General features: G+C 41.8%; 1 protein-coding gene across 1 annotated transcript in view; it reads left to right on the top strand.

The window, feature by feature from the left end:
• Positions 1-19,376, top strand: part of ALCAM (activated leukocyte cell adhesion molecule) — a 116,710-nt gene that overhangs the window by 68,754 nt on the left and 28,580 nt on the right. The window contains exons 2-3 of the mRNA XM_082782216.1: positions 13,090-13,190; positions 15,642-15,861. Of these exons, the coding sequence (XP_082638342.1) occupies positions 13,090-13,190; positions 15,642-15,861 (321 nt within the window). The remainder of the gene's footprint in view (positions 1-13,089; positions 13,191-15,641; positions 15,862-19,376) is intronic.

Below are 19,376 nucleotides of genomic sequence, written 5' to 3'. Positions count from 1 at the left end.
AAGAAAATTAACAGCACATCAGATGCTAGCTTACATATGCATGTACATATGTGAATACATACAGGGTTGAAACAGACCCCAGTATTTGGCAGCATTTCATGCCATTGCACGTCAGTAGTTTCCACAAATAGAAATGATAGGCAGTGAAATCACACCAGCCGTACGTATTTCCACATCAGTGCATCTATGTCTCACTATTGAATAAGAGCCTGTGTAATGTTAACTATTTAATTTTTATGTACTTTGTTTGTGCTGCTGCCACACCTGTTAATTTTCAGGATACTGGTTAAGACGGGCAAAGACAGAACTTTAGAGATAAAGGTGCTGCGGCTTTCTCCCGTTACTGAAAGAGCACATCTGTTTCAGCTCATCCTCCTTCAGCAGCAGACAGTTGCCAGTACCAGGGCTGGCTACAGGCATCTGTGAAATTTAAAAAGCCGTGTCTGCGAGGAGCCCATTAAATCTAAAGAGAGCCTCAAAGGAGCTGTCAGTCACTTATTTTAGCATAAATCATAAGGATTTATCACATTATACTTTCAATGAGCTCTCCCCCCCTCACACCTATGTTATTGTGCCATCAGTGAAATGATAGGTCTTGTCTCTAGGTAACAAAGACCCGCTGATGATTCCACTGAGGCTATATTAATGTCATCTGTGTCGCTTTGTCATCTACCTTATCAGCAGGGAATGCAGTTGGAAAACAGACGTAGCAGCCAAAAGCCTATCATTGACTAGGGGGATTTCCACTGAACCAGAGCCACCTGATGCACATAAAACTGAAACTTTTCATTTACCAATCGCTGGACATTTACTGTTTACAGCTGATACAGCTTATTCAACTCACCCCAAGCTACGGAAGGATAAATCTGTCTTTCATCTATGCCTTTTAAAGCTGTGAGTTCTGTGAGACTTTTTTTTTTTTTTTTTTTTTTTTTTTTTGAGGTGTTTAATGCTTGTTTTTCACCATAAATAAACAGAGCTCATTCAAATAAAACAGTACTCTGTACACGTTATTGACAGATTGTGGTTGGTTCAGCTGGTTGGATCTAGCTCGTTGCTTTGGGAGTAAACACAGCTAAAAACATCAAGCAGCAGGTTTGGCAAATAAGACTGTACAGTATGTAAGTGTGGCAGGATACTGCCTGCTAAGTAGCTGAGGACCCTTCAGCCTTGTTGAGGGGTAGTTAGTAAAAATATTCTTCTCATTTTCATATGCATACCTGATTTCAGGTGACTGCCTCAGCAAAGCGTCAGGGGAAGTTACCGCATATATTTATGGAAGTTGCCAAGCAAACTTGCATTAACCAAACATTTTGTATCCTACTTTTTGGGGTGTAAGGGATTATTATTGCACCAGTAGTTACAGCTTTTGCAAGTGCTTCAGAGCTCTGATTAAGAAAGAGAAGCCAAAATGATGCTTTTTCCACCTAGATTCTTCTCTGCTTGCTCAAAAACCCAGGATGCTGCTACCAGACATCAAGCCAACAGCAGTTGGGATGTGAAATTTAGGACAGTTCTGCATGAGTAAGCAAATGCCCAGGTGACCACACTGATAATGTGAGGGTGAGGTTTGCAGATCTGGAACATGCAAATAGTAGATGTCTGTCCTTTTTCTTTGTTCAAGGATTACATGTCAGAGCAAACCATGATTTGAAGTAGAGGAACAACAAGCATAGTTTGTTTTTTTTTTTTTAAATAATGAAAACTGTCAGGCATTAATTTTCAACATGGAAGGATCCTAGACGGGCAGAAGGGAAGTGCCTCTCCCCATAAGGAGGATGGTAGACAGAAAACAGAAAATTCAGAGAAGAAAATTCGTTTAGAGCTGTGGCTGTTGTCGCAGTTCCTTTGCTTAAAAGGATTACAGTGGCATTGATTTAACTGCATTATTTTTTCTAATTTCTTGTTAGATTTTCTCTCATAATTCCTAATATTTTCCATTGTGTTTGTTTCCTATTCATTAATCTGGTCAGTTATTTATTGTTCTCTGTTTTTGCTCATTCTTTGCAAAAACGAACATCTGATTTGTTTTCTAATACGTTGATTTTCTCTTGAGGTTTTTTCTTGCCTAAGGGAATGTAAGAAATATTTATATGTTTTGGAGAGTACGTTATTTGTAAAATATAAATTTTTAATAAGTTGTTGCTTACTAAGAAGCTCAATATTTTCATTTACCTTTAGAGTGGGAGGTACAGATAATTCTGTTACCTGAACTGCCCAGCCTTAGGTATGTTAAGCACACTGTTTTCTCTGAAGTGGAAGTAGAGAAGGCAAGTGAGGAGAAACAACCAGCGCCAATGCTGCCGTTGGCTGTACAAAAGTGGCCATGAGCCCTCCGTGTGTTTGTTAGGGAGCAGGTGGCTTCAGGGTCAGAATTTTCTATGATGCTTCAGTCCTTGTGTGCATCCTCGCACCTGGCTGATCCCAGGAGAAGGAAAAATATGCTTATGGGCTGCTTTTCCAAAGCTAGGGGCTCGTTTGAACTATTTTGCCTTTGTTTTGATGGAAGAGTTGGAACATAGTGCAAAAGGCATACATTTCTTAGTGCATATCTCCCGGGGAAAACAAAACAAAACAAAAAACTAGTGGAATGCCCATCTGCTCTTTGTCCTCCTATCTGTTCATGGATCATCACAGACCAAAATCTAGAAGGATGTACATAGAAGGGATGCTTGTACATAGACAAGCTAGTGTGTACTTTACTGACGTATGTGGTTACATGTGAACAAAAACTTGTTTTCCTGTGTTTTCCATAACTGGAAAAGAGCACCCTGGGTCAGGACCTCTGGTGCACTACCTGTTTTTTGTTGAAAGGTCATCATGTGAAGTCTTGGCATGGTACAGCAATTGCACCTCCCCACAAACAGGAGCTGACCAAGCAGGATGCAGTGACCGCTTCCTTGCAGTCTTGTAGTTGCTTCTTCTCATCGGTGTGATCCCGTGCAGGCCAATGGAAAGAGGTTAAGGGTTGGGTGCAACAAAATCCCGGCCGTGTGGTAGGAAGGAAGCCCAGATGTGGCACCCTGAAAGAAAGAGCAGGTTTGCTTCCACGTGCCCCTGGAAGGAGCCAGCAGGTTTGGCCCCTGCTGCTGTCTGCTCTCCCCTCTCAGCTTCAGTGCAGCCATGTTTCCAGAGCTTCTTTCTACTGCTGAGCTGCACAACCAAGCAGGAGGATGCAGGAGGTAGAAGTCCAGCCTCCTTTTCTCAGTTGGTGTGCTGCCAGCTTGACATTGACTAAAACTCTAGGATGACAGGGTAATATACTCTTGGAGTACCAAAACAATATCTCATAGTTCTGATATGGAAAACATACGCTGTTTAGCTTTTTATTCAGCATTTATGTATAAATTAGGTGCTTTTTCTGCAGTATTAGCCTGTGGGTATATTGATCCACACTGTCAATATCAGGTTATGAAAAAGCAAGAGGGCCAGCTCTTTATTTAAGACGCTTTCTATTGTTGTTTTTTATTTTTTTTTTCTTGTTCTTGGTGTTTTTGTTGTTTTTTTTGCCTTTTTTTTTTTAACATAGGATTTTGGGGGATTTTAGGTTGTTATTTTTGAGCTACAGGTTTTCTGTGACTTAATAGAAACTACTAAGTCCCTTTAAGCTATTGGATGTTTGGCAGCATTGCGGACTAGCATAACAAGAAGATGAAAAATAATTGGAGCAGTTTCATCAAATAGGAGAGTGTTTTGGAAGGGCAGGTGAGAAGCAGAAAAGAAGTATGCTGGGGGAGCAATCAGAGGCTAACCTCAGAAAGAAGAGGTTTCATCAAAATAAAGGGGCTTTGCTGATTCCACTGCCAAAATAGATGTACCCTTTAAAGTTGAAACTTACTGCAGTATTGACGCAGGAACTATTTTTCCCAATTTTGCTGCTCATCTCTTCGCAAACAGCTTGTATCATCAACCCTTGTTAAACTACAACTCACTGCCTTGACAGATGTGCTGGAACACTTTTTTCAAAAAAATAAAAAAAAGAAAAAGAAAAAAAACACACCATATGTTGATAACTATTTTAATAATTTTCAAATTCCTAGTATATTTTTTTAAAAAAATACATAAAACCACAGATATTCATGGCTACCTTTTGAACAGAAGTATCAAGACGTGTTGGCCATCTTCTGGCTTTCTTTGGGTTATGAGAACTCTCTGAAGAAATTACTGTAAAAGTTGTCATCAAAGAGAGTCATTAGCAGTGGTCTTTCTGTTGAAGCTTCTATTGTGAAAAAAAAGTAGCTTTTTCCACATTATGGTGTTTCGTTCTTGTTTTTTTTGTTTTACTTCTGACTGCAACTTGCCAATGGTGTCTTTCAGCATGATTCCATCCAACTCTTGTAGAAATTGTTTCTGCTAGCCTTATGCTAATTCAAGATTTTTAAGTAGGTATCTCTCTTTTCCCTATGCTGTATTTGCAGATACTTGCTTGGATTACGCTATGTTTTACCTACTTACAGCATGTATGTAATTTATTAAGCCTGTAAGATTTACTCAAGGAATTTGAAAATTTAGACCCACAGTTCTGTAGAACAAATGTGATTGGTTTTGGATTAGCACCAAATCCAGGAATATTTACATAATTCTGAGCCTAAACTAGGGTTTATGTAAAATCGTGTAATTAGAAGGCCATTGAAGTCACAGGTAACATTTTGGGGTGGGTTTTTGTTGTCATTTTTAATTCGTGGAATGAAGCTTAGGACTTTCTCTTCAAAAAGAAGTTTTGCTATCCCATGCAGTACAAAGGCAGTGGTGTTTTTCGTGGGATTTCCTTCCAGTTCTGTAGTAGATTTGGGGGTCTTCTTGATTTCAAAGGGGCTGGATTAAAAAGCAGAGATGCACTTACTACTCCCAAGCAAACCAGAGCTTTGCTGGTCAAGTTTCAGAGCTGCTGGTCTTAGCAATATGCCTTATTTTCTTGGAGCTGGGTGCTGGAGCAATGGCTGAGGTGGAGCTGTAGGAAAGCTTGTGTGTTGATGCTAATAATTTTGCAGAGCATTTTGCATCGGTTGCTGAGCTTTGAACTACTCATTTGATCTCAAGCTTTGCAGATGCTAATGCTTTTGTGTGTAGTTTCAAAGCTTACCTGACCTGGAAAGCAGTGTCTGCTTTACTTTAAATTCATTATCCTTGTCACTTAATGAGGCATTCAAATATTAAGAGACGATGACGATGCACAAATTTCTTTTGCATACCTCTCAAAAATTCTAGAAATATTTTGATGCTTTTATGATTACTGCCATGATCATTGCTTTATATATAACATTCAAAGCTCCTAAAATGACAAAGTTTATTTAAAATTATTATAATAATATAATCAGTTGGGGAGTTTTGGTACATTCTGGCTGAAGAAGTTTTTCTGCTGTACGTTCTCCAGTGGTGATATAAAATGTTCAGAGGAGTGCTCAGTGTGAACATCACTAAGGCAAACTCACTGTAATGATAGCCCTGTAAACTGTGCTAAAATCTTCTGCAAAGCTGTCTGCCCCTGGAAGTACACAACTTTCTAAGACTTCTGCCTTGAGGATTGAAATTTCCCTCAAACTTCTCAAAAGCTTGCACTACGATCACCCCAAACCAAGCCACAAATGAAGCTCACAGAAAGGGAGCGTGCAAATAAGAAAGCTGTAGTCTGGTGTAGGAGGTGGGGAAAATTGCTGCCCGAGTACTGAAGCAGCTGGAAATTTTGAAATCTCAGCACAGAAATAGCCCTCAGTGAGATCAGCAGCAGTTAGGTGCCACCCAGAGTCATGTGTGGACTTTGAAAATTGTGGTTGAAGTGCTCGGTGGGTTTTTGCATGACTATTCTACCTAAACTCATGGAAGTCCCAGTCTTGAGCTCACCCGTAAGGTTACCCAGAAAGCCAAGCTGTATGCATGTGTAAGTATAGTGACAGCTGAAGAAAACTGTGGTTCCCATGACGTGCATGACTGGCTGGACTGCAGGGGGAAATACTGGTGAGAAGCACGTGTTGGCCTCCCTCCTCCTGCCCTGAGATGGAGGAGGTGGCCGGGGGTTTCCGTGTTGGCAACACGATGGAGCCCGTGCAGCCTTGGCCAGATGTAACAGGTCATCTGAGCAAGTTACAGACAGTCTCTTTGTACTGAGTAGGAAACCATTTGGATGATTTATATAGAAATTGAAATCAGGAGAGCAATATTAGTTACTAGTGGTCATAGCTTGACAACATTTTAAAGGCTCAAAGATGGAAAGCGTGATTTGGGGTGTGTGTTCACACTTCTTGGCTTAAAACAAAAATTCCCTCCCAACTTTCCGTGCCACATACAATTTTTGCAGTGCAACTTGCAAGATGGGATTTCAAATAAAACATGAGCCTGTTACCACCCTTTTCACAGCTATCAATTTTTCAGTTTTGTTTTTCTTCCCCATCAAAAGTGTTGACATGTTTCCTTTAGTATTTTTCCCCCTTTATAAGGAAAACTTCTGAACGTTTCAACAAGCGTACTGCTTTGTATAGGGTAATGATACTTGAAATATGTTGATATTTGGTGCTCTCCAGCTCTGGTGCTTTCAGTGTTTCTAATGCTAACTACTCTGCCTGTTCCCTGTTCAGTACTGCCTGATGGCTTGGGTTTGTTGGGTGCCAAGCCCCACCTCCCTAATCTGCCTTTCTACTTGCCAAAATTAGTGTTAAGCACATAAGCATGCCTGTTTGGGTTTGACAGCTTGTATCTTTAGTTAAGTAGGTGTTTCTTTGACCAGCTTGTCAAAAAGGAAGTTTAACATCTTCCAGAGTAGAAACCATGTTTTGAGTTGGGTCTTGCCAAAAGAAAAAAGAAAAAAAAAAAAAAGAAAAGATGAATGTGCATTCCCATTCAGTTATTTCACATCTTCAAAGAGCTCAAGTAAGCACTGATGCTTCCAAAGGGTAATTGCTGTCCATTGCGTCAGTGCTTAGAAGATGATAAAGGATTTTTTTTTTTTGTCCTTTGGTGTTAAAATTGCCTGCACTCTAATATTATTCAGGGATGAGAAAATGTTGAAAGAAGGCTGTGATAAAGTGCAAGAAACCTTTCAGCAAGTTCTGTTATGTTGTTTTAAAAGTATTTTGCATTAAATACTTCTGGATATGTCTTTGTGAAGTTAGTTTCAGTCTTTAATAATACTGACGATTCTCCTGTAAGTAATATTCTTAGTCACTGGTGTGTAGATTTTTTCACTATTTAAATAGGGAGAGGTAGGAAATATACTGTTTATATAACCTCTACTAGATAACATCCACAAACACACACTCGCTTGCTCTTAACCATATATGTAAGGTGAAGATATTCAGTGTTTGAATTTTCTCGTGGTGTTTGCCCTGCTTCTGTGTTTTGATGCCCCAAAATAAGGAACAATCATGCCCACCAATCTCAAACAAGGTTTGTCGTATGTGAATTTTGATAACATGAAGTGTTTTTTTTTTCCTTGTTTAATCAGTCTTTTGACCTCCCGAAGTGCATCTCATGTTTTGTGTGTTGTGTGTTTCTGAAAAAGTATCTTTCTGCCAGGCAAAGAAAAGGGAGAGAGAAAAACTAGTTGGAAGTGGAGTCCTATCTGAAGAGTCCAACTTCCATGCAGCAGTATGGGCTGGGGGCTAAGCTGGGAGAAAGCAGCTTTGCAGAAAAGGACCTGGGGGTGCTAGTGGACACCAAACTGAACGTGAGACAGCAGTGTGCCATAGCAGCAGAGAAGGCTGGTAGTGTCTGGGCTGCATTATGTGGAGTGCCACCAGCAGGTCAGGGAGGTAGGTGATGCTTCTCCTCTACTCGGTGCTGGGGAGGCCACATCTGAAGTGCTGGGTCCAGTCCTGGAGATCTTCAACAGCTACCTGAAGGTGGGCCTGGGCAGTCTGCTGTGGGTATACCTTAGTGAGCAGGGGATGCACCAGATGGCCTCCAGAGGGCCCTGACAACCTTAACTGTTCTGTGAACTCTCTTAATTTTCTTTCTAAATAGTACTTGTAATTAAATGAAAATTAGTTTTCAATATTAAAGTCGCCACAAAGCATTGTCAGCATTACCAAACAGTTGGGACAGGAAGCCAACTCCCAGCTCATTCAAAGCTGGACAGTTTTTGCTGATACCTTTTGCATTGCACCAACACCCAGCTGTCATTCAAATACTGCTTTGTCAATAGAATAAAACTCTGTTATTAAAAGGCAATTTTCTGATCTCAAGAACATGCAATTACTGTCTTTGTGAAGTACTGACATTTCCTGGCTGGTACCTAAATGGGTGCTCAAGAAGACCTGTGTATGGCTATGTACCCATTAGGAAATGGAGGCGAAGGCAGAAAGAAAAATGCGCCTGTGGCTACTTCAGAGCTGGTAACAAGCAAAGTAATAAAATCTGTATTTCATTAGGCAAATCTTTTTAGCCTCCCACACTGTATTACATACGAGCGAACCTGGGCTACCTCAAAATAAGCTGGGAGGGCCGAAATCTCAAGTGAAGATTTGGAGTGACAAATTTAACTGGCAGTTTCTGAAGTGGGCACTAAATGAACAGAATAGCTCTTTGCTTTGGACACTTCCATTCTGGAAGACATGAATTGACCTCCTCTGTCTATGAGCATGCCAATAGCACAGGCACCGGTGTCCTGCTGTCCTCTGAGACCTTGCTCCCGAGGAGGCGTAATGGGAAGCATCATTGCTGAACCTTTCAGGAGCAGGAGCATCAGTAGTAAAAAAATCAGATGCAGAAGGAAAAGGTAGGATGTCTTTGCGCATATAAAGCATCAGTTAAACTGGTGGACTCTGGGCTGTTGAGGGAGGCTCAGTTTCCCAAGTGTCCTTTGCTTTACTGAGTGGAATTAAGCTGCACTTGGAGGCAGCCGAGCCTGCGGGTGAAGGTGCATTTTGGGCAGTATGTCTGCTACTCATATTTTTGGATACAAGTTCATGGTCTCTGGTGAATCTTGTGTCAAAAGGGTCTTTGAACAGCCTTTGGTCTGTCTTACATTTGCCTATAAATGTTACTTTTAAGCACTTCAAAAAAGGGTTTCTGCAAGACGAGCATCCGATATTTCAAATGGAAGAAAGGTGGAAAACACAGCAACTTCCCACACACCTCCTACAGCTTTTGTTGTTACCTTGGAAAAAAACATCAGTTTTCCTGATTTTTAGATATTTGCCTTCTAATCATTCCTCTTATATAACCCCACTGATTTAAAAAATAATAATTAGTCTAAATTATGACCTGCATCATGCACTCTTGTTGAAGATCTGAAAGAAAACAGTAATAGCCCCTCCTCTGCCTCTAAGCCTCTGATCAACTAGTCAGATTTTGGGTTTTGTCACCCAAGTCTGCGGGTAGTAACTGCTCGGTTCTTCCCTTGGGGAACACATGCCGAGAGGGGGACAAAGAAGGATGCCAGTTAGCACTGCCACGGGGACGTGGAAAGTGCCATAATTAATAGCATCAGCAGCAAATGTCATCTCAATTTAGCAGCATCCTGCTGGGATCTTTCTCTGACTTGAAATACCTCCTGATGCTGCGGCTTTCTTCCCGTGTCCGAACCGATGCAGAAAGGTTTAATCTGGCTCCGAGTGGAGTTTCCTCAGCACTGGGTCAAAGAGGGGGAAATGAGTTAGGAGGTACCTCAGCCTCCTCAGACCTGGATGTAGGGAACTGGAAGGTGAGCTGGGTTAACTCGGGGTACAGCTATAGCCCATAGCTAGTTCAGCAGAGCTTCTTCCCCCAGCACTTGTGGGAAGAGATCCTGCCTCTGCACGAGTGTTGTTGTTAATGATACTGCCTCAGTTTTAGAAGACAATATCTGAAAATCATGTAGGGGAGCAGGTTAAAGCCTTAATTAGCCGTAGAAAGCTGTATCAGAAATGCACCAGGGCAGGGAATGATGTTTGGTAACTTCTTGCTGCGTTATTCCCTGTAATTGCCTTCGCTCCCTCCTGCAGTTAATGAGATATGAAGGCCTTGACCTTGACCCGGGGTGGTGTTAGGGCATGGAACAATTTGTTATGTATTTGTAGTCTCTCTTTCATTTTCTCTGTCTTCAAATGAGCTGGAATCTATGTCCAAAAAAAAAAAAAAAAAAAAAAAAAAAAAAAAAAAAAGTAAATAAATAAATAAAATAATAATAAAAAAGGCATTATTCTGTAGTTAAAGCTGTTATTTTCTTCTACTTTCCTCTCCATCCCACCGTTTTACAAATGCATATAATAGCTATGAAGAGGAATTTCTACATTTGTTGAGGTTTTTTGTTTGTTTGTTTTGTAATGTATTGGTTTGCAAAGTTGTTTTGCAGAGGTTACTGCAGTTCCTGCTGTGAAAGTTTGCGGTTGTTCAACTTGTTTGCACTCCTTAAACGTCCTAGATTTCTCCCTACAGAAGAGGAAGGAGAAAATTTTACTGCAGGACCTTTTGTGTTTTTCTAAAGACTGTTTCTCTGCATGTAAAGTAAAACCTATTTTTTTTTTCCATTCTGTGTTAAATTCCTAGAAAACGGTATGGTTTAGCTTAGGCAGAATTTATATCAACAAGACATGATTTTACAGGGTTTTGTCCATTTGAAGGAATGCATTTCAGATGAAAGAATCCTTCAGGATCAGAGGCCAGGCTTTCCATTTATCAGGCCGTTCATTGATTACCTGCTCTGAATGCTGCAAACGTAAATCCTTTCCAGAAACAGTTTCATTCACATTCCTGGGGCTGTTTGTCAAGTATTTGGTGGCGTATGCTTGTTCCCTTAGCAACTCGCAGGGGTTAAACGACTGCCTAGGAGAGAACAGCAGCGAGCAGCCTCGCAGATCCCACAGGGTTATTTTGTTTTTCCCTAATTACGGAGCCTATCTGCTAGCAGAAAGAGCGGCTTCTGGTTTTCCGCGTGATGCAAAGTGCTGTTATGGAATGCCAAGTTACCGGTGCCTGGAATTTGAATGAGTACTAACCTGGTTACCAGTGGAATAAAGATTTGCAGGTCTCTTGTAATTTTATGCCCGTGGGAGAGAGGAACCCAGAAGGACTGTTCTCCAGCTCTAGCTGAAATGAACATTAGGATTCAGCTGGCAAAGCCTGAGTTGTGTGGTCCCCCTCCTGAAGAGCAGAACGAGGATGAATGCAAGGGAGGGGGGGTCATGGGGAGAAAATATTCCTGTTTTGAATTTTACTTCTGTTTGTAGTTTGATTTCATAAAACGTCGGCCCTATTTCATTAAAATTAAAGTTAGCTGCTCTCTCCAAAAATTTCTGCTTTGCTTGTAGAGCGTGCACTTATTCAGCGCCATCTAGTGGACCAACTGCTATTGTAAGTTAGAGAGCAAACCACGGCAAATTAGAGCATGCAGTCCTTATAATGCCAATAATGTACCCAAAGCATGTTTGTGACCAAGTATATAACAGAGTCAGAAAAAGATTAGCAGTTGTTTAGTTGATACGGCTTGCTATGATGAAAAGAAATTTTATGGTACATGCCAGCGCTGTTGCCTCTTACCTATTGAATTCCACTAGTCCATCAAGCTCCAGCTTGCTTGCCTGCTTCTCTGCTCCACCATACTGTGTTGTCTAGGCCATAAGCTTCTCTAAGGAAGGATTTAGGAATAGCATTCCTCTGTGTAGTGCCACAGAAAATAGAGAAGAGCCTAATTGGCACAGTGATGCAAATGACGAGTATTGGCTGGTGCTAACTGCGAGCTCAGAAGTCCTCACCTGAGGAAAAATGTCCTGGAGTCTGTCTAATTCAAGTTGCGGGCAAGGAGTTCAAGGTTTGGATCTTTGAAAATAACTTATGGAAAAGCAATTCCCCAGGGAAAGTCTCCTTACAGAGTATGTGTGCAAGAGAACTGTCAGGTCATCCCAGTGGCTGCTTCAAGACTCGTGGAAAGATGAAGGGGCTCTGGCTCAGGTCTTTGGGGGCACCTGGGAACAGGTTTGCTCAGCCCGTTCTCCAGCATGAGCAAGAAGGGCTGAATCACCAGAAAAATGTGTGCCTGCAAGAAGGATGGGGTGCTGCTGCAGCCGTGGCCACATCACTAGCATCCTACTACTCTCTCTTAGAGAACGTTTCCCTGGCAGCAAGCTTTCAGCTGCAAATGAAGGCAGAGCACGGAGAGGGTCCTGACTCTGTGGGCAGAAGACCCTGGCCAAAGCCGCAGACGTGTGGGCAAGAGCTGGCAGCCGCCATGCCTGCTCCGTGGCGCCGAGCGAGCACCGGAGGCCCCAAACCTCCCAGCAGTGAGCTGATGGGGCTGCGGTGTAAGGAGCACTGGGCTTCCCCGAGAGCAGGGGTGGCTGCTAAAAATAGGAGCCAAGAAATGTTGCACAGGGCAATCCTGGCAAATGCACCAGGTTTTAACATCTTCTGCTTGAAACTCCCTTGCATTTTAACAGCTCTTCACTTAAGGGCCTGTTGGTTTTGTTCAGTTCGCATGTTTTGGACAATGAAAATAAGTGGGTCACTTTATACCCTGCGAATCGTATGCATTAGCACAATAACACTGTGCTGAGGTTTCTAAAAAGCTGTTTTTAAATAATTCATAGAACCATTTCACTTCAGTTTTTCAAAACGTCAGTGTACAGACTAGTTTGTTTCCTAGGTTTAACAGGATGTAGCACTCAAATAACACTCTCGTTTTCTTCCTTTCTTTTCTAAGTTTATAATGTAGTGCAGCGATCACAGTAAGGCTTGTCGGCTGACCTCATCACAGCAGAGCATTGCAGCCTAACCCCTCCAGGCAGGAGTTTTCATACCAATTTTTCATACAATAAATGTTTGGGGGTTTTCCTTCTCCAGCTTTGAGTTTGTAATGATAGCTGTGAATACCGAATGCAGTGTGCGTGGTCATCCAGTGGAGCAGGTGAAACCCTGTCTGAAAATTCATGTGGCTCCTCCTGACAGCAGCAGGAAATGTGGGTCCAAGAAGGGCGTAATGTTTAAGTAAACTCATTTATTTGCAGGGATCCTGCTTTGTTAGAGGTTTTGGGATAAACCCGATGTGCTAGAAAACAACCATTTTCAAAGAACGTGGCTTTTTTTTTTTTTTTTTTTTTTTTATTATGCACCAAATGTTAGCATATTGGAATTCGAGAAAACGCTTTAATTATTTCCTCTCTTTTTCTGTTTCTCCTCTAGCTCTGGGATTGTATACAGTAAATGCAATATATGGAGACACTATTACCATGCCTTGTCGTCTAGAAGTACCAGATGGTCTTATGTTTGGAAAATGGAAATATGTAAGTACAGCTTACCTTTTTGTTCATTAGAGCTGATATGAGATGTGCGCTTTTTGTGCATGAGGCTACAGGATTCCAGTTGATAGGATTTCTGCCTCATATACAAAGGTATTTATTTCTGTGTGAAAGACTGCTAGATTCCCATCTGTATAACCTCTGCCAAGTATAGATGAGAGGTTTGAGGAATTAATCTCATTGTTCAAGAGAAATAATTGTCGGGGAGTCCTCTGCCAACCTGTGTTAGAAATCTGGCATGTTACCCAGCAGCATCTCACTGGCTTGACAGAGCCACCGCTGTATGTTTGAATGCTTTTGAAGCAGGCTGCCTGAGGCAGGGCCTGCCTCATCCCCAGGAAAATGCTGTCCCCGTGCTTGGTTGATGTGATAGTTGCCGGCTCAGCACCGTTTCATGACTGAGTGTATTTTATGCACAGCGAGGAGTGTGGAGCTGCAGTGGTCTCACCCTGCCTGTTTTCCCTGCTTCTGCAAAGCTGATCTAAATCTCCTTGTGTGCTCCAAACCAAAATGCTGCCAGCAAAAAGTGATTTCAACTCTGACAGTGGATTTAAAATTATTTAGTTTTCTCTATTTTAATGGCATCCACCAGTCTATTTTAAAGTAGAAGGATCTGCCTCTGTTGTTACTGCACCATCCACCTACCTCTTTTCCGTGTACCTTGAGGTTTGCAGCTTTTACAGACCTCGTGCACTTGAGAATTCCTGCTGTGCAAATATGTTTTGGGATTCCAACTCAGAAGTCTGTGGAGAATGATTCCCTCAAAGGGACAGTAAAATTGTTTCATGTAACTATTGAGAAGATGCAGGGCCTGCATTTTGCAGCATAATTTTTTTTTTCTCTTGGGAAGACACAAGTCCACCTCTATGATGCAGGGCTGCTTAAGAAAAGGAAATTCATCATCTCTTTCTGGTGCATTTGGGTTGCTTGTCTCAGACAAGTGATGAGTACCAGTCAGCAAAAGGAGGCATTACAGCTTGGCCTAAGTGTGTGGACACGTCACGGGTACCATCTGCTGCTGATGGGAAGGGACACAAACCTGACGTGAAAAAAAGCAGCTGCAATTTGTATGAAATTGTTGACATAGTCAACATATAACCAAGTGAAACTGATACCAGCTCTCCCAGGGCAGCTTCCAGCTAGTAACACTTGTTTTTTGGGCGGGGAGGGTTGGTTGGTTTGTGGGATTGGGTTTTTTCAGCAGGGCGATTATTTCATCAAAAGAAAGAGGAATCCCATTTGGGCTTGAAGAGTTAAGAGCTCGTTTGTGCTTGACAGCCAACTTCTTGTGTATAAAGCTAAGGCGATGCCTTCTTTCCTGTGTGACAGACACCTGGAATAATCCAATGCTTGAAAGTGAGAAAGGGAAAAAGACTATAAGGGAATTCGAGCTTCACATTAACTGTTGTCTCCTGCTCCCAGCCCTGGCTCTGACACCACTCATCTCCTGTCACAGCATCGTCATGCTTTTGTGAGCTCTGCAGTCAAGCTGAGATATTGTGCTGGGAGCGCTGCTACTATCAGTGCTGCAAGGTGCAAAGGATAAAAGGGAACTAAAACCTTTCCTAGCCCTCAGCACGGTACTGAACATAGAGTTGGATTCAACCTTTCTCCTTGCTGTATTTAGAGGGGACCATTGTCTTGTCCCTTCTCTGTGCAGGGGGGAAATTGAAGCCCGCACCACTCATCTTGTAACTTGGTCTCTCATGAAAATAAAATACTGATACAGTAGGTTTGTGCAACACTCTCAATTCTATATTCCTTTGTAGGATGGCAGCTGCATACTGATTGATATAAGGAGGATGTCTACAAAATTATTTTTTGAGATTATCCTGAGGGGCATAAATAAAAATATTTGATTGTATGTACATTCCCATGCCACAAGCTCTTGGGCCTTTTAAAAACAAAAAAGGGGAAAAAAAAAAAAAAAAAAAGAGAGAGAAAGCTAGAACCTAATTTAGAATAAAATAGGCAGTTATGCCTGATTAAATCCTGCATTTGGAATGAAGTCTGAATATCCCAGACAAACAATATGAATATGTAAAACAATCACAAAAAAAAGGGAAACTGAAGCTTTTGAGCTTAGCTCATAAAGGCTTCTATTTCAAATGACTTTTTCATACACACAGAGTCAGGTGGCGCCAGAAACACCACCCTTGATCTCAGAAAGCCCTGTGTTGTGCTGCAGTTTGAGTCAAAGGACGGAAATTACTTCTGCTGATGATATTCTCAACATGTACAACAGCAGCCTTAGACTAGCTCTCATATAACACTGGATTTCTTGCTTGTGTAGCAGAAGTTAATCAGCAAAAAGTAATGTCATGTATTTCAAAGATTTTTTAAATTATGGCTTTGTACCAATTGCAGATCTTCAGGAACTTCTAAAATTAATCCGAGTGTTCATGCAAAATAGAGGTGTTTATCCTTTTATTATAGGAAATGCCAAATGGATCTCCAGTATTTATTGCCTTCAGATCATCCACAAAAAAAAATGTACAGTATGATGATGTACCAGACTACAAAAACAGGTTGAGTCTCTCAGAAAACTATACATTATCCATCAGGAATGCAAGAATCAGTGATGAAAAGAGATTTGTATGTATGCTAGTAACAGAAGACGATGTTTCCGAAGAACCAACGATAGTCAAAGTCTTCAGTAAGTAAATCTCCTTGTTACTACTGTTAACTTTCATCAGTATCTGAATCATAAATTACGAAAACTTTTATTTAAGGGAAAGATTAAAGCCAAGAAAGTAAGCTTTGCTGAGTACATTACTAAGACTAGCAAATTTCTGCAGCTTTCAAAATGTAATCTACTGGTAGCATTTACGTAACGGGACTGCCTGCACTTACAGTTTATTCATGATAAGTGCTGGCTCAAAGAGAATTTTAGACTTTGATAATGACTCACTTATGTGATGTCATTTGGCCTTGGAAATGAAAAATGTAAAATTAGCACTGATTATTTTTCATTTGTTCTCTAAGCAAATTTTTATGCAGGAGAGAAGCATTAACCATGTGTGGTCTAAAGGATTAGGTCAGTGTAGAGGTTTAAAGCGACTCCGAGCAGCCAGTATGCAGTGGTGTGACCTTTGAGTAAGCAAGGAGCAGGAAAACCAGCTGCTAGCCCCAAAGGCTTACTTTATTCCCAGTTGAGCTACCAGGAGGAATACCAGGCTGCAGTTCTCTTTTAGAGCAAGAAAGCGCTTCAAAGTGTATTCTGGGGCAGCCACAGAATTGGATCTGTAGGTGTTGAGGACACAGCAACAACATGTTATGGGGAACTTAGAACTAGATGTGGTCTGGTCCCGTGCACTGTTGGTGGGAAGCATTAAGGGAATTTCTGAAGCGTGTGTTCTGGTTTCGTGGCACCCAAAGGAACCCAGGTTGCATGCGGTGAGGCCGATCTGCAGCGAGAACCGGGGCAGTCCTGCTCTGGTCAGACATGAGCATTGGCAAACCTGATTCAGAGCTGAAACGTTCCCTCAAAAGCTGAACCGCCCAGTGGAAGGGCATTGGTTGCTCCTTTTTAGGGATGTAGGCCAGTTGAAGCTAAGGTTAGCATTTGTACATGCTGCAGTTTCAAACAGACCACGCCTTTGGCTTAAAAAACAAGAATATATTTTAGAAGGGAAACCCTTCTGGGAGAAGGTGTCAGGGAGGCTGCGGTGTTGTCTTGGCAGAAGTTCGTCAATGGCATAAATGAGTTTGAAGGTAGATTAGGAGTCAACAATAATTCCCTTTCCCCTGTTTCACTTTGCATTTGACTGTAAGAACAAGTGAATTAACGGCGACAGGGACAAGCGCGCTCAGTGCACGCGTAGTAAACTCAGTGCTTCAAAGGAAACGATAAAGAATTATCATGTTTACTTATCGCACAGCAGTAAATATGGAGATGAGACAGTGGTATATGGTGAACTAAATACTAACGGCTTGAATTACTGTGTACTGTACTAAATATTAACACAATGCTAACTCAGCCATGGAGCACAGCTTGTATATTTTATAGTATGCATTAATACTAATAGAGAAAGCTTCTATTTACTGAGGAAAACAGGAGTAGAGGATGGCATGTACGTAATGTGGTTGACATGGCATGGCAAGAAAGAGTTACCTTTACAGTTTTTCATTTTGAATTCACAACTTTATTTAGGGCTCTCATAACATATTTGTGTGTTTAACTTCCTTGAGGCTGGTTGGGGGCTTTTCAGTTTTTGCTCTTGCTTGTTTTAATTACGAAAGAGTTAAGAGTAGCCTGCAAGCTTCATTTATTCAGTGGTACTTCTAAGTGGTGTTTCATTTCTTCAGTGGAGTTTCTAAGCTCCTTGAACCACAGATACAGAGTTAAGCTACCATAGTGCAAACCCTCATAAACCAAAAGCCTTGTGTATCTGAAACTCAGCTGTGTCCCAGAAGGCTTGACTGAAGCTGGGTTTCACTGGAGCTTGTCACACCCTCAGCTGTTGCTACCTGATTAGCTCAGGGCTAACAAGCCAAAACGGCTCATTGCACAGATCCCACCTGCTAGTCACACTCACTGGACTATTCAAACAAGGTCTACCAGCTTTCCAGATGGATCCCGTCAGCTTCTTTCTCTGGAATTAAATGGACACAGTTCCCAAAGCAGAGCAGCCCCGCAGACACTAGCTGCTGTCCTGCAGCACCGATATTTGGCTGGCGCAGGCAGTGAGCTGCCTATCATTGTACCTGTGCAGGGTTGCAGAGTGCTCTGGTGAGCTCTTCAGCTGAGAAATGATCTGTGTGCCGAAGCTGTAAACCTCCCGAAGTGTCTTCTGCTGCTGCTAAGCTTAAAATTTCATCTTGCTGTAGAAAGTAAAAGCCGAGTAAGTCTTTTATAGTGAATTATCTTCACACGTGTGCTGCGGCTCCTGGGATTTGGCAGCAGGCGTCTCCTTTCGGCGGCTGCTCTGCGAGCACAGGTGGAGCCTCTCAGCCCCAGCTTCTGCTCTTGGACCAGGGCAGCAGCGTAGCAAAAGGTGCAGAACCGGTGGGGCTCCGACTGACTCCCTTTGGGCAAAGGATGCAGGCGGAGTATGAAGCACAGCAGAGGTCTTCCTGAATGGCCACAGAGAGCAGTCCTGGGGGAAAAGAGAGATGACAGGAGGGAAAGCTGGGGGAAGGCTGTGTGGTTTGATTTGATCAGCTGGTGACTGTGACAGGAAACCAACTATTCCTGGTTATAGGACCAGAAAATCTAAACCAGAAGGCCTGTCACTGGTCTTGTAAAAACTAATTTGCTTGAATTGACATGAAAATGCTTTGTCCTTGTCAGGTTCTTACAAAAATAGGTTAACCATTTTCCTTCATAACTCACAAAAGAAATAATCATGCACATGGCTTTTAAAAATACATCTCACTCTGTTAGCCCTTTGAAGACATTGTGATGGGTTTGGTGCATAGCTTCCACTGTTTCTTTTGTTTGTTTTTTGTTTTCTTATTTTTTATTTTTTTTTGCCACAAGCAAGTTCTTTGAGAATGTCAGATAAATAGCTTCTTTATTGCCTTTCATTTCCTTTTTGAGCGTTTCTTCCTGTTCCATTTTGGCTTAGTCTTCCAAGCGAAGAGTATCTGTGCATTTGTGTACACACACACACATACACATGCACACCAAGCAAGTGAAGTCTTGGGGAAACACGTAGACGTGCAGTCTCTGCCACAGCAGGAGCAGTCCACCTGCAGATGAGTAACTTCACCGGGGTGTTGAAATTCTGGCAAGCTGGCATGGAGTTCACTGGGGATGGGAATGCTGGCAGTACTTCAAAGGGAGCTTGATTTGAGGAAAAAGATTCTGTAAGCTGGTGTGGTTAAGGATGTGTCAGTCTGTAAAAGTATATAATGCGTATGCTTATTTAAGCAATACAGAGTGCAAAGGTTTCTTTGACTGTACAAACATTGATTTATTTTTCCCCTTCACTCCTCCCCACTTTTTTTTAGAAACTGTGGGAAAAACTGTCTCTTCTGGAGATAAGAATTTGCATTCCGGGCTTTAGGCCAAACTATTTTAACAGACAACTTATATAGTCTCTAGAAAGTGCTTTTTTATGATGGAAATGCTGATAGATCCTCCACTTTGGCAAGCTAAGAGGTCCATCTACCATTAAAAAAACTTAATAAGAAGACACATTGGCACTGAAGAAAAAGTTTATTTTT

The sequence above is a fragment of the Aythya marila genome (assembly GCF_965140915.1).
Source record: "Aythya marila genome assembly, chromosome: 1".
Classification (NCBI taxonomy): Eukaryota; Metazoa; Chordata; class Aves; order Anseriformes; family Anatidae; genus Aythya; species Aythya marila.
Note: the sequence above shows the minus strand (reverse complement) of the source record. Positions and strands in the feature narration are given on the sequence as shown.